The sequence below is a fragment of the Quercus robur genome, chromosome 9, assembly GCF_932294415.1.
Source record: "Quercus robur chromosome 9, dhQueRobu3.1, whole genome shotgun sequence".
In the NCBI taxonomy this organism is placed as follows: Eukaryota; Viridiplantae; Streptophyta; class Magnoliopsida; order Fagales; family Fagaceae; genus Quercus; species Quercus robur.
Window position 1 is genome coordinate 2,795,776 of NC_065542.1, and position 14,675 is coordinate 2,810,450.

At 37.6% G+C, this 14,675-nt stretch overlaps 2 protein-coding genes and 1 long non-coding RNA gene across 4 annotated transcripts in view; all 3 read left to right on the forward strand.

Moving 5' to 3' along the window:
* LOC126698143 (uncharacterized) overlaps nt 1-14,675 on the forward strand; it is a 45,719-nt gene that overhangs the window by 19,215 nt on the left and 11,829 nt on the right. The window lies entirely within an intron of this gene.
* LOC126698144 (uncharacterized) lies at nt 8,719-9,708 on the forward strand. The gene is made up of 3 exons (XR_007646396.1): nt 8,719-8,834; nt 9,054-9,183; nt 9,360-9,708. It is a non-coding gene; the product is annotated as an uncharacterized LOC126698144 (long non-coding RNA).
* Nucleotides 12,268-13,851, forward strand: LOC126698140 (uncharacterized). 2 transcript variants are annotated; one of them, XM_050395162.1, is made up of 3 exons: nt 12,268-12,579; nt 12,653-13,050; nt 13,132-13,851. In XM_050395162.1, exons 2-3 carry the CDS (start codon nt 12,655-12,657, stop codon nt 13,663-13,665), a joined length of 930 nt encoding a protein of 309 aa, XP_050251119.1. In that variant the 5' UTR covers nt 12,268-12,579; nt 12,653-12,654; the 3' UTR covers nt 13,666-13,851. The 2 variants fall into 2 exon arrangements, with proteins under 2 accessions (XP_050251119.1, XP_050251118.1); XM_050395161.1 differs by having other exon boundaries at nt 12,268-13,050.

Below are 14,675 nucleotides of genomic sequence, written 5' to 3' on the forward strand. Positions count from 1 at the left end.
TTATTCCCACTATGATAGCTTCACCCAAATAGTACATGTGATATTACTCTTACCATCACGTGATGTGGAATGGATGCATCCACACCAGAATCTCTGTTTTTCTTTAAAAAGATATCACAAGAGGAACACTTTTTTTAGGTTCTAAAGACTTAGATTTTTATGTATTTAGAACTCTAATGTGTATTGTTGGCAAACTATGATCAAAACAATATGTTTAGTAGTGTTTAGACTTACTCAAAGTTATATCTTTTATGTAAAGTTGGAATCGAGCTGATGCAGAAGTTACTATGCATTTCGGCCTGGCTCGATCGATCGAAGCTTAGGCTCGATCGATCGAATCTCGGGCAGAATGCGTTTTTCTGCAGAATTCCAACTCAGCCCTAGTTTGTTTAAAAACGTTTAGGGTTTTCTAATTTGTCATAAGTATAAAAGGCAAACCCTAACCACGTTTTAGTATTGCTCATATTGCTATTGTGTAAATCTCTTGTGAGATCTAGATGAGCTTTCCTTTACACAAACTTAGGGTTTTCAAGGATGAGATATTATCTACACCTTGATGATCAACTCAGTTGCTGCTATTTAAGTTTAAAGAAACACAAGCAGGTGTGCTTGTATCTAGTGGTGAATCCAAGAAAGAAGGAGTACGTAGATTCGGAGTTTGCACGTGGTCGTGTTAGTAAGTTTTACTAGTAGGTAGCAATAAGAAGTCGAGTGTGGGGGCTTGTAAGTCTTATTGTATGAACTTTGATTATTTCAAGATAGTGGATTCAGGTTTACCTTGAGGATAGCTAGGTTAAATCATCCCCAGGTTTTTACCAGTTTGGTTTCCTGGGTGATCATATCTTTGTATTATTTATTTTCCGCTGCTATGCATGATATGATTGTTGTGATTGTGATAACCTAGATTTGTTAAATTGGACTAAGTAACAACTTGGCTAATTAACTAGGTTAATCCAATTATGTTTTAAGGGGTCTAAAAACCATTAAGTGGTATCAGAGCAGGTTGCTTTCTTGTTGTTGATCTTTTGATCACTGAGCTGATCCTTGACCCCTGTTGTCATGGAACACGGACACTCTCTTATTATTCCTCCTCACTTTGATGGGAATAATTATGCTTATTGGAAAGTAAGGATAAAAGCATTCCTGAAATCGATTGATGAGAGAGTCTGGAACTCCGTTGAATACGGATGGGAGAAGCCCACTACTCCTGTTAGTGAGTGGCAAACTTCTCAAAAAGAAGCAGCCGCGTTCAATAGCAAGGCTATGAATGCTATCTTTAACGCTGTTTCTATGGAGGAATTTAAGAGAATCTCTAATGTTGAGGTTGCTCATACTGCTTGGAATATCCTTCAGACTGTGCATAAAGGCACAAAAGCTGTCAAAATCAACGAATTGCAACAGTTAACTTCTAAATTTGAAAGCATTAGGATGCCTAATGATGAATCTTTTAATGAATTCTATGCTAGACTCAATGATATTGTTAATTCTGCTTTTAACTTGGGTGAAATCTATGATCAACTTAAAATTGTTAGGAAGATTCTTAGATCGTTAGCTGAAGACTTTAGACCCAAGGTGACCGCCATCATTGAAAGCAAGTATGTGTACTCCATCCTTGTTGATGAACTTGTAGGATCACTTCAATCTTATGAGTTGGACTTACCCAAAACAAACAAATCCAAATCAATGGCTCTTAAGTCAGTTGATGATGTTGAGGTTGGTGGATTTGATGATGAGCTCTCTGCTATAGAGATTGCTTACCTTACCAAGAACTTTAGAAACTTTCTCAAAAATAGTAACAGAAAGGCAAGAGGTATGAACACTGCTGAACCTAGAAATTTTAGGAAGAATGATCCCACTAAGGTTAACAATAATGATAAATCTAGAGAAAAAGTAGGTCAATTTTCAAATAATTCTATGGGTTCTCAGTGTTTTGGATGTCAAGGGTATGGTCACATGAAATCTGAATGTCCTACCTATTTGAAGTCTAAAGATAAGGTTATGGTTGTAACCTTTTGTGATGGTGAAGTTTTTGATGATGAGTCTAATTGTGACGAGAATAGAAATTTCATTGCTTTCACTGCTACTATTGTAGTAAATGAGAGCATATTTGCTGAAGAGAACCCTTTTAATGGGGAACTCTCTGAGGATACAGATCTTCAAGAGGCCTACAATAAACTTTGCAAAATTGCTGCAAAGGATGCTATGAATGTTGAACTTGGCCAGAAGAAAATTGAATCTCTTGAGCTTGATAAGAAGAATTTGCTTGTAAAATTGTTTGATGCAAATGAACTTTTGAACAATGTGAAAACTGAGAATATGCTATTGCTTGATAAAGTTAAATCTTTGGAACTTGATTTATCTATTGCTAGATCTGCTAGTTCTAAACTTGATCAAATGTTGAGTGTTCAAAAGTCTCCTTTTGACAAATCTGGATTAGGTTTTGTTGAAAGCATCTCTGTGTCTACTCCCCATTCCACAAACTTTGTCCCTTCATCTTCTTCTGAACCTTCTGTAAGCGAGATTGTGTGTGAAACTGTCAAACCCCCTGTGAGTGAGGTTGTCAAACCCATAGAAGTTTCATCATCTAGGAAGATTAGGGTTGATCTAAAAGAATCTAAACCTAAGAAGCCTACCCTGTCTAAGGATAAGTCACATGATAAACCTACATGAGTTTGTCATTTTTGTGGAAAGTCTAGACACATTTGTCCAAACTTTTACAAGCTGTAAGCTGCAAAGAGAGCAAACAAACCAAAAGTACCTGTGCCTCAAGCACAAGATCCAATGGTACTCATTGGTGAATTAGTAAAGGTTTTAAACCTCTATTCCAATCCTGGAGTTGGTAATCATTCCCATGTGAATAAGAACTCCAATGCTCATGGTGCATCTAAAAGGTTTTAGATGCAAAAGACTCGAACTAATTGAGTCTTTCTGACGTGGTTCTTGTGCTTCATTACTCTACCCTTTGTGACCATTGTTTTTTGGTTTTGTGTTTTGTGTTTTTTTTTTTTTTGGTTTCTAGGTTTTGTATTGCATCACATTCATGCATTTCATTCTAATTTTTTTTAATTAAAAAAAAAAGGGGGGGGGGGGGGGATGAAAAAGGAAGTAAATTGTGTTTTGCGCTAGTTTCTTGGTTTTTGAGAACAAGGTTGGTCAATTTATTTTCACATAACATGTATTGTGTACCTTTTTTAGCCTTGATAAGCTTACTTATTGCACTTTACTAGTTGAAACTTTGTAGTGCATGTTGTGTAGGAAAGATGTTTATGGTTTTGATCACTTTGTCTTGATCTTGAAGTCACATGTTTTTTGACTGTCAAACTTGATCTTTTAGAGAAAGGTATAAATAACCAGCTTACCACTGTTCACTAGCCAATCGTGAACACCTTAATGCATATCGTAAGATTTTGTGCTCAAGAAAGTGTAGCACATGCACAAAAAGAACATAAGGTGTAGCCTCGGTTTAATTGCTTAATGCTTAAAATTGGTGTGTACTATTAGGCTTGATGCCAAATCACATAATTAAAATTGGTGTGTACATTATCCTGGCTTTTTAATAAGTTTCTGAATAAATTAAAATTGGTATGTATATTATGAGGCAAAATTCAAGAAACTTACATGATTGCAAGCTTATGTTCTAGGAGATGTGGGAGTTATATGATATAACTCTTTAGGTGATAGTCTCTTTTAAATTCTATATGATGAATTTTGTAGATTTTGTGATTGATTGCTACTTACATATCACCTCACATGTATCTTAAATTTTTGCTAGCTGCACACTCTACACGAGTTACTCTTTGCTAAACATTGTACATGTTATTGTGTGTGTTTTTGATCTGACCAACCAAGTTTGCAAATACTTTGAGTTCTGTGCAAAACTGATTTGATGCTTGAAAATTTTTGAAGAATGTAAGAAATTTTTAATTTGGGAAAATTGGGCTCTGATTCTTGTTTTTGAAAATCATATCATCACATACTCATGCATTTTGTTCCTTAATTTCAATGCTTTGGGATGTTTCTAAAACTTTTTCAAAAACTGTGTTTATTTCTCAAAATTTTGTGTGTCTCTGTCTGTTTCGATTGATCGAGTCTGTTTTTCGATCAATCGAAACTGGTTTTAAAAATTTTCATGAGCCTTTGTTTGTTTCAATCGATTGAACCTAATACTTTGATTAATCAAAAATCGTATGGGAAGTTTTTTAAAATCTGATTTTCAGTTCAGTCAAACACTTTTTCAAAAAGTTCTTTACTTTTTCTCTCTCCATACGACTTGGTCAAGGCTAAATCACAAATTTTTGTCGTTTTCGTCCATTCTTTTTGCAAGGATTCTCTCTCCCTAAGCTAGTATGTCTATTTTACCGTTCCTTTTGCATTGTTTTTCACATTTTCATGCATAAATCTCATGGTTTTTGGGTAATTTTTGAACTATGCTCTATTTGGGATTTTTGATTCATCAAGCCTTGTTTTATGAATTTGATCAATGGCTTTTGGTGCTACAATGATATATTCACGATCTAATTTGATGAAAAATTCTAGGGTTTGTTTTGAATCCGAATTGGGGCTTTTTGTTCAAATTGGTTCAATTGATGAAATTGGCTTGTTGAATTGATGTAATTGGTCATTATTTTCTGAAATCTATCTTGTATGATGATGATCAATTCATCAATTTCTTACAAATTGATCAAGTGGTTTTTCAAAATTTTGGTATTTTTGTTAGATACTCTATGCTCAAGCCAAATTTGTGAACTTGAACTAATTTTGAACTTAATTGCACTGCATTAGGTCATGCATCACTACATTTAATTTGTTCATGCATCATATAGATTTTTGCTCAATATTTTTTTTTGTGATAACTTGCAGTCTGCCCTTGGTTTTTTTGTTTTCTTTTGCTTTGTGTCTTGGTCCTTATCCTAGCGCTGTGCCTAGGAAAACTAGAGCCCATAGGACCCCTTCCACTTCTTCTAGGTCCCCCTCTAGGAGTGAGGTGTTTAGGGATGACAAAAGCAGAAAGGCCTTTGAGAAATTGAATAGTAACCGTAAGATTTGGGCTAAGCGTTCTATGATTTTAGATGAGATTGATCCGGCCATTAGGGCTGAGTCTAGAGGTTGGTTGTCCCTCTTAGAGATAGATCATTCACTCCCGACCACCTTGATTATAGAGTTCTTCTCGAATCTCTCTTGCCACGTCTATGATTCCAACACTCTTGTTAGGAGTTGGATACGAGGTGTTGAGTTCACCATTACTTCTCGAATAGTGACTGAAGCTCTTCGAGTTTCGGTTGTTCGAAAGCCAGACTATCCCTATGATGAGTCTCTACCCTTAAATGTTGTCATGTTATACATCACTGGGTCTTCTATCCAGTGGGGTTCTGATCCTCAGATCACGTCTGCTGAGCTTACCGAGACTACCTATATTTTCTTTAGGATAGCGTGTCATTCTTTGTGGCCTATTTCTCATCTCCACACCATCCCTCCAGAGCGATGTGTGTTTTTGTATGCTTTTGTTTCTGGTGTGTCTATTAGTTTCCCTCATCTGTTCCTTCGTTCTTTGAATGAGGTTCATAGGAGTTCTGTCGTAGGGCATGCGCTTATCCATCCTATTTTCATTCATAGGATTTTGTTGTTTCTTGGTCTAGATGGTTTTCCTTCCGGTGAGCCTGTTCATGTTGTTGCTCCCATAGGTGCCACCTTTCTTAGGCAGATGGTTGCTCACTTGAGAGTTGATCCTTCGCGTCCTAGAGGTGCGTCATCTGGTGCTGTTCCCCTTCCTCCCTTTTCTATAGGTGCTGATGCTGTTGCTGATGCTGATGTTCCTCCATCGACTACTTCGGATGATTCGGACATTTGACGTACGTTGGATCATATCTTGACCGTTTAGGCGGCTCATGAACAGATTTTGGTGGACGTGCCCGATGAGATCCGTGCTTTGCGTGCAGAGTTGGCACAGTTCAGACGATCTTCACCGCCACCTCCCTTTTGATGATGGATTTTGATTGCCCTTTGGCATTCCGTCACAAAAAGGGGGAGTACATATTTGATTTGATTTGAGCTCTTGTAGAGTTTTGTCTTCAGGGGGAGAGTATTTTTGTTGGTTGAAGCTTGTGAAGTTTAGATTGTATCTAAGTTCTTCACATTGTATTTTATCCTTTTTAATTCTTGCCGTACTTTTGTTGGGATATGCTTGTTAGGGGGAGTTACTTTTATTGCTTTATATGTTTCTTGTTTTCAACTACTTATTGATTTATATTTATGAGTTATTCATTGATATATGTCTTTATTGTGTATTGTTTGAAATCAAGAATTAAATTTGTTTACTTGTATTTTCCACACATGCGGTTATGCATTTTGTTTAGTGTTTCAGGAAATATACAGGTTGATTCAATTGAGCTGCTGTTTACACTTGCAACTGATGGATAATAGTTAGGATTGAGTTTGGTTTATGAGCATTTGTTCTGTAAAGGGCTTTTCTTTGTAAACTTTGAGCTTCTAGTTGTGTTTTGTCACGGATTGCCAAATGGGGAGTTTGTTAGGTTCTAAAGACTTAGGTTTTTATGTATTTAGAACTCTAATGTATATTGTTAGCAAACCATTATCAAAACAATATGTTTAGTAGTGTTTAGACTTGCTCAAAGTTGTATCTTTTATGTAAAGTTGGAATCGAGCTGATGCAGAAGTTACTATGCATTTCAGCCTGCCTCGATCGATCGAAACTCAGGCTCGATCGATCAAATCTCAGGCAGAGTGCATTTTTCTGCAGAATTCCAACTTAGCCCTAGTTTGTTTAAAAACGTTTAGAATTTTCTAATTTGTCCTAAGTATAAAAGACAAACCCTAGCCACATTTTAGTGTTGCTCATATTGCTATTTGTGTAAATCTCTTGTGAGATCTAGAAAAGTTTTCCTTTACACAAACTTAGGGTTTTCAAGAATGAGATATTATCTACACCTTGATGATTAACTCAGTTGCTACCACTGAAGCTTAAAGAAACACAAGCAGGTGTGCTTGTATCTGGTGGTGAATCAAAAAAAAAAAGAGTCCGTGGATTCAGAGTTTGCACGTGGTTGTGTCAGTAAGTTCTACTGGTGGGTAACAATAAGAAGTCAAGCGTGGGGACTTGTAAGTCATATTGTATGAACTTCGATTCTTTCAAGATAGTGGATTCAGGTTTACCTTGAAGATAGCTAGGTTAAATCCTCCCTAGGTTTTTACCGGTTTGATTTTCTAGGTGATCATATCTTTGTGTTATTTATTTTCCGTTGTTATGCATGATATGATTGTTATTATTGTGATAACCTAGATTTGTTAAATTGGACTCAGTAACAACTTGGCTAATTAACTATGTTAATCCAATTATATTTTAAGGGGTCTAAAAATCATCAACTTTATTGGTTTGTACTTTTTCTTCCTCTGTAGATTTAAATAATAATAATAATAATAAAGCAAATGAGTAAGAAACTGGGGGATTGAAAAAAAGTGCTTGACTAAACTAAAGAAGTAAAAATGCGGTTGACTTAATTGAAAGGTAGCTGTAAAATTGAGAAACCACACACAAATAGGAGAAAAAATAGATTCATTAAGTATGAAATATAATATAAAGTACACTGTACACCATTTAATTTAAAAACCTAAGTTAGGTGCTTTGTATTTTGACTTTGCTCGTATTCATTAATGGAATTTCTATTACACTTTCAAAACAAAACAAGATCCTTTTCCCAAAAAAAAAAAAAAAAAACAAAACAAAACAAGATCAAATTATATTATAATAATCATTCACTATTTTCATTATCATTTAATGTGAAATCACGTATCTACTCAATATATTTATATAAATAAATAAATATATATATATATATATATATATATATATATATATATATATATATATAAAGTGTATGAATAAGCCATAATAGACAAATTACAATTAAATTTTTTTAAATAAATAAATAACAATTAGAAATGAAAAATGAAGTTTTTGATAAATAAATAAAAGAGATGGGGATGAAAGCAAGAGCAAATAAATTTTCAAATGGCTTTATGTGACCTTTGTACTGAGAATTTTAATAGTATGACGAAATTTGATGATAATTTTTATATTTTACCATAAAATTTTAGCTAAATAAAAAGTTTTTATTTTTATTTTTTTCTTCTTCAATTCTCTGATCGAGGAGACTAAGGAAGAAACTTTCTTGTAGATATGGAAATTTCTCATATGCGGTAATCGCTCACCACATCTAATTGAATTCAAGGAAATTTAAACAGGACTTCATAGTTAACTAATAACTGGTTACCATGAAAATACTGTATCTATGTACTATCACTTTTTTTATCGATTTAACAAATGATTATTAAAAAAAAAAAAAAAAAAAGCAATAAAGTGAAGGAGTAAGAAAGTGATGTAATCAAATACTTTTGTGCTAAAGATGGGGCTGACCTCTATACTATCATTTTTTGTATAATCCACTGCCTGTGATGGTTGATCCGCTAGCAATGGACAAAGCTAGCTACGTTTGTAACAGATTTATTGTTCCTTAGCTTTTTAATAGTCTGCGTTGTTTAACCAAAAAAAAAAAATCAAATCAAATACTTTTGTGCCACGCCAAAAGACACGCGCAAAGGAAAAAAAAAAAAAATAGTAGCGGGAAATGGCATATGAGGCTGGCCGAGGAAGAGTGTTGACTTGACTTGACTTAAAACCGGGGATATTGAAGTTGTGGTCGCACACGGAGAAATAAAGAACAGATTCCATTCCTTTATTAAACAGCCTTTGTTTCAACTGGGTTTCGAGCATTACAATCAATCACTACTACTCTACTCTAATTTCAATTTCCAAATCTGTAAGTTGTCCATTTTCACACATACTCATCCCTTTCATTTTTTCTTTCTTGAAATGAAATATCCATGTCAAATTGCTTTCTTCTTCTCGTTACCTATGAAATGAATGAGTAAGCAACAAACAAAAGTTCGCTTTCTAAGATTAGAGTTTTTATAAGAGTTCTTAAATTCCCTAGCAATTTTTTTAATCTATTAATTTATCTTTGTCTCGTTTCCTGTAGTTAAATAATTTTCAGCCGTCTCTTCTTTGCGAAAAAAGAAAAAGAAAAAAAGAAGAGGCAAAAACAGGAGTGTTTTCAGGAGGATTTGGTTTTGGAGGCCATCGCTGCTGTAATTCCTTCTCACAAATGGGTAAGTTCTCACTTTTAAGTTTTAACGCAAAATCCTCTCTTTTTATTATTATTATTCTTTCACTCCCTGCCTGAAATTAAAATCCCACTTCGCATCGTTTTCTTCTTCCCTAATTTAATTATATATTTTTCTTCATTTTTAATTGGTTGAACTTCTTTTATCTGAATTTCCAACAGCTTTAGTGAAGCGTAAAAGAGAGTCATCACCGTCACCATCTTCTTCTTCAACACGTCAGCCAAAATACGATGCATTTCTTAGTTCTAGGGGTGAGGATACCCATACTAATTTTACTGACCATCTATATGTTTGCTTTGAAATGAAAGGGGATTATTACTTTTAGGGATGAAGAAGAACTCAAGAAAGGAGAACATATATCTAAGCTCTTCAAAGCAATTGAAGAATCAAAGTTCGCTATCATCGTTCTCTCAAAAAAAATATGCATCTTTTACGTGTTGCTAGGATAAGCTTGCCAAGATTATCAAATGTAAGGATGAAATGGGACTAAAAGTTTTGCCAGTTTTTTTATGATGTGAGCCCATTGTTGTACGAAAACAAATAGAAACTTTTAAAAAAAGCCTTTACTAATCACCGGAAACGCATTAAGCTCCGGTTGGGATCTGAATCTACAAAATAGGTAATTTCCATGAATTTCAAATGATAAGATTCTTTTATTAACCATGAAGCATATAATTAACTAAGAGAATATATCATAATATACTTGGATTGAACTACATCATGGTATGCTAGTTAAAATTCTGTTAAATTTTTAGGAACAGTAGAAGTGGTTGTGGAGGCTTAGGGAAGCTCTATGAAAATATCAAAATGGAATTACCTGATTCATGAATATATATATATATATATATCTCACTTTTGCTGACATTTTTTTTTTTTAGAATCAAATCTGCTGACATTAATTTTTTTTTTTTTTTTTGTTATATTCTTTTTTGAATATAATATAATCCTCGATATGGAGATGGGCTATGGCTAGGTCTTTTGTTTCCTCTTATTTAGGTGGATAAAGTTTTCTTATTGGTTGAAAAGCCGTCCAACAGAACATAAAAAGGTTTCCAAAAACATTTTAGTTAACAAATCATTACAAATAAGCTTTGCAACATTAAAAACTCTCGAAACTCCAAAGACAATTCCTCTCTCATCACGGTTTGACTATTGACCGTCATTAATTGGCAGTTGACCAGTATTGACTCTCTGTGGATTTTTTCCCAAATATCTTTTTTTTTTTTTTAATTGTAAATTTTCGAATAAATTCAGACTTTAGGGTCAATATTTGATGACGTCGAAAATTGTCACCAATGGGTCACACCGTACTCGCGACTCGAAACGAACCTGCACGACAGAAGCAATCGAAAGAAGTCCTTCAGAGAGCACCGGTGTGGTGCCGGCCAAAAGCTCTCCGACGGTCAAGTTAGAATTCTTTTGTTTTACTTAGAGCGTTAGAGAGGGTCAATTAAAGCGTACCTCGATTTCTGAGGGTGGTAGGCCTTTTATAGTGACAAAGGGTTGACTTTTCTTCTTGGTTTCCAAATCTTTCCCATGTGGGACTCTAATACAAATTCCTCTGAGCGTGGTGAGCAAGGATTTCCATTTTTGGATCTTAAGGCTTTTCTAGGCGATATGGACTTCGGATCATGGGCCCTTACTATGTCTGTCAGCAATGGGCCTTCGAAGCGCAGGGGATCATCTTTATACAGGCCCACCAGTTCCAATCCGTCAGGCCCATTAAGATAGGCCCATCAAGCTTTATATTTTATCATCTTCAGTTGCCCCCTTCACCCCAATGGTCCGTCACCTTTTAGGTCAGAGGATCAATGGGGTGACGATCCTTACGTATGAGTATGACGGGCATTTTATAACGGATTCATGCAAGATAGGATGACGGCTCCAGATGGATCAACCCGTCAGAGGAAGATTCATCAAGTTGACGGTTACATGATGGGTACAAATCTGTTGGTGCATACTGACAGGTTGTCAGCATTTATTAAGCATGCCACGTGTCACACTCCGAATGGCCGTTGTATAGGATCGAAGCGTCGCTTCGTCTTCCGTGCATCTCCTATATATATAAGGCGCCTCACTCTCTCATTTTTCAATTTTCAATCAGAAATCGTTTGTCAGAGCGAAGCCGTCAACCTTGTCAGAGCAATCCGTCGAGGACGAGCATCTACTGATTAACCCAACCGTCACCTCTCCTCTGCTAAGTGTGGTAAGTACTTCTAATATACTATAATTAAGTTACATTTCCGTCCATGCATTGTTGTTAGGCTTTCCATACCCGTCAATACTTTCAAACCCGTCGGTCTTAGGTTTTATCGTCAATTGTAGGAAATGTCTAGTGCGTCAAGTAACCAGTCGGTGGTTCGTGATGGGACGGAATACGAGGATGTATACCCGTCCGGTCATAAAGACCAAGAGAGCTCCGGCGAAGATAGGAGTCCGTCTGCCTCTTCTTCATCCTCAACAAAAGAGGATGTGGAGATAGTTGAAATAGAGGGTTCTGAGGACGACGGGGATCAAGCACTGGAGTCCGTTGTAGGTGCTGATGGACTAAGGCAGTTCATCATGTTGCCAGAGTGGACGGTGCATAGGTTTACATCCGTCATCCGGGAGAAACATTTCAGCACTTTCAGAACCAACTTCCAAATCCCGGATTACGTTTCTATCCGTCTGCCATATGCGTCGGAGAAGTATTACTATGAAGGGGTAGACGGTGTCGGAGTGTACGAGCAGGCATTGAAAGCTGGACTTCGATTCCCGCTTTCTACACTTCATAGGGAACTTTTGCATTATCTGGGGTTGTCCGTCACCCAGATATCCCCTAACGCCTGGAGGGTCTTCATAGCCATGGAGATTCTTTACGGTGCAATGTCGGATAGGGAAAGGAAACTGACGGTCCGTGAATTTCTTCACTGTTACCGTCTAGACGAGATTTCTGGATCAAGGGGGATGTATAGTTTTGTTAGTCGGAGCCCCTTGTTGAAGGTGATCTTTGAGACCCCAGACTCAAATAGAGACTGGAAGAGTCGCTATTTCTTCCTGGAGGGTGACAGATGGATGAGCCGTCCAGGGGAGACGGAGTACATGCCTGTCAACACAACCTGGGCAGTGATAAATCAATCGTGTATGCATCCGTCTTAATTTTGTAATGCTTTTCGTATCCGTCCATCTTTATGTGTATATCTTGACCGTCTTTCTCTGCAGGTCGACGGCGCTCACAAGTCAGCCTTGAGGAATTTAGTTTCCTTGAAAAGATTTGCAGAAAAACTACGCCGGAGGAAAGGACTTGGGCTAAGTTAGTGAACCCGAGGACCATACATTGGTACTGCGACGGTCCTGAGCCCACCCAAGAGGCGATTAGATACGACGAGCGAGTTCACAGACGTAAGCCCGTCAACTTTACTTTGCCATTTAACTGAATTCACTTAGTTTTAATTTCATCCGTCATAATTTGCAGAGATGGAAGACGCAAAAAGGAGAGCTTTGATCAAATCCCAAGCCGTCAAGAAGAGGGAATCCGGCGAGGTGGTACCTAAGGTGTCGGCTTCAGCCCCTAAGAGGAAACCGACATCAAAATTCGACCGTCCATTTAAGCAACCAAAGGTCTCTCTTGAACCTGTGGTTGGTTTAATGGCTGAGGGTAACAAGACCGTTACCCCAGCTAAGCAGGGGACGGGTAAAGGATTGATGACGGCCCCAGACGGTAAGCAAGAGAGACCTCCTTCCCTTCTCCGCGACGACTCCAAGTATGCATTGGAGAAGCTGTCGTCCATCATCACGGCGGAAGACTATGAAGATCTTGGAAACCACTCGACGGAGGCTATGGGGGAGACGGGCCTCTTTGCCGTTGCTCAGGTTGGTTATGTCCGTCAAATAAGTTTGTTTTCCTTTTTCTTTGTTATTTACATTATGTGACGGGCTCTTTTCTATTCGCAGTCCTTGGTCATGATGAAGGGACTACTGGACCGGTGTCTCAACCGTGAGAGTACCTTGGATCGGGTGCGCGCGAAGGCGGAGCAGACGGAGGAAGAGCTCGGACAACTCCATAAATGGAAGTCCAAGATGGAGAAGAAGCTAGAGCTTTCTGAGAAGACAAGGAAGGAGCTGGAGGAGAAGACGGTCTCTGCGTTGACGGTCATAGAGAAAAAGGAGGCGGAGATCAAAGAACTCAAGGAAGAGATCCGTCATGTGAAAGAGGTAGCCGTCGAGGAGTACCGAAGCTCAGAGTCCTGCTTGGGCGAGCTGTCAGATTCTTTCCTTCAAGGCTTCGATGATTCTCTCCGTCAGGTCAAGAAGGCCTATCCAGAGCTGGATTTGTCAATGGTCAAACTTGAGGACCAAGCCCAGACTTCTGCCCTCCCCGTCGCCTCCGAAAATACGGAGGACCTCTTTGGCGAAGACACTGCTCAAGGAGATGGAGAGTCCGTCCCGTCGAAGGATGTCCAAGTCGCTGAACAAAAGAAAGATTAATGTCTATGTAATTTATTTTGAGAACAATCCGTCCTCTTTTTTTTTTTTTTTTTTTTTTTTTTTTTTTTTTTTTTATTTACATTTCAGAACAATCCGTCCTCTTTAATTGTATTAAACACTTGCCTTTGGGGCTTTTGGCTTAATGTTCATATATGCTTTCTATCATTGTTTGGTACTTTGTTTAAAGGTCCGTCCTCCTTCTTGAGGAAGGATTTTTGTGAGAATATTTGTTTATCTGTGATACTCCGTCCACATTGCAGACTTGTTATCTTGTGTTGATTGAGCATTTACATCCGTGAGGATTTTCCTTTTCCGTCTATTTTTAGAGGTTCATTATGAGGACCCGTCCACTTTGTGGCGTTGTACATCACTTTTTAAATGTAATGCCTATTTAATGGACTTGTAAAAAATTATAACGTAGTCAGTGGTCCGTCCACTTCGCTTGCATGTTCTTCCATTATTTTCGTCCACCTTGTGGACTTGAGTTATCATCCCTGTAGGATGTCATCATCCCTGTGGGATGGCCCGTCGGCCTTGTGGACTTTATTTTATGTCCGTCCATTTAAGGACTCACAGTGATCGTCCTTGTAGGATGATCCGTCCGTCTTGTGGACTTTCGATTGTATCCGTCCACCTTGTGGACTTGAGTCATCATCCCTGTGGGATGGTCCGTCCATCTTGTGGATTTTGGCTACTATCCTTGTAGGATGATCCGTCCATCTTGTGGACTTTATTTTGGGTCTGTCCATTTTATGGACTGACAGTGACCGTCCTTGTAGGGTGATCCGTCCATCTTGTGGACATTTTGTGTCCGTCAATTTTGTGGATTGAGGGCGATCGTCCTTGTAGGGCGATCCGTCCATCTTGTGGACTGCATTTATATCCGTCCATCTTGTGGACTTGAATGATTATTCCTGTGGTATCTTATCATCCCCGTAGAATGATCCGTCCATCTTGTGGACTGCATTTGTATCCGTCCATCTTGTGGACTTTATTTAGTTTCCGTTAAT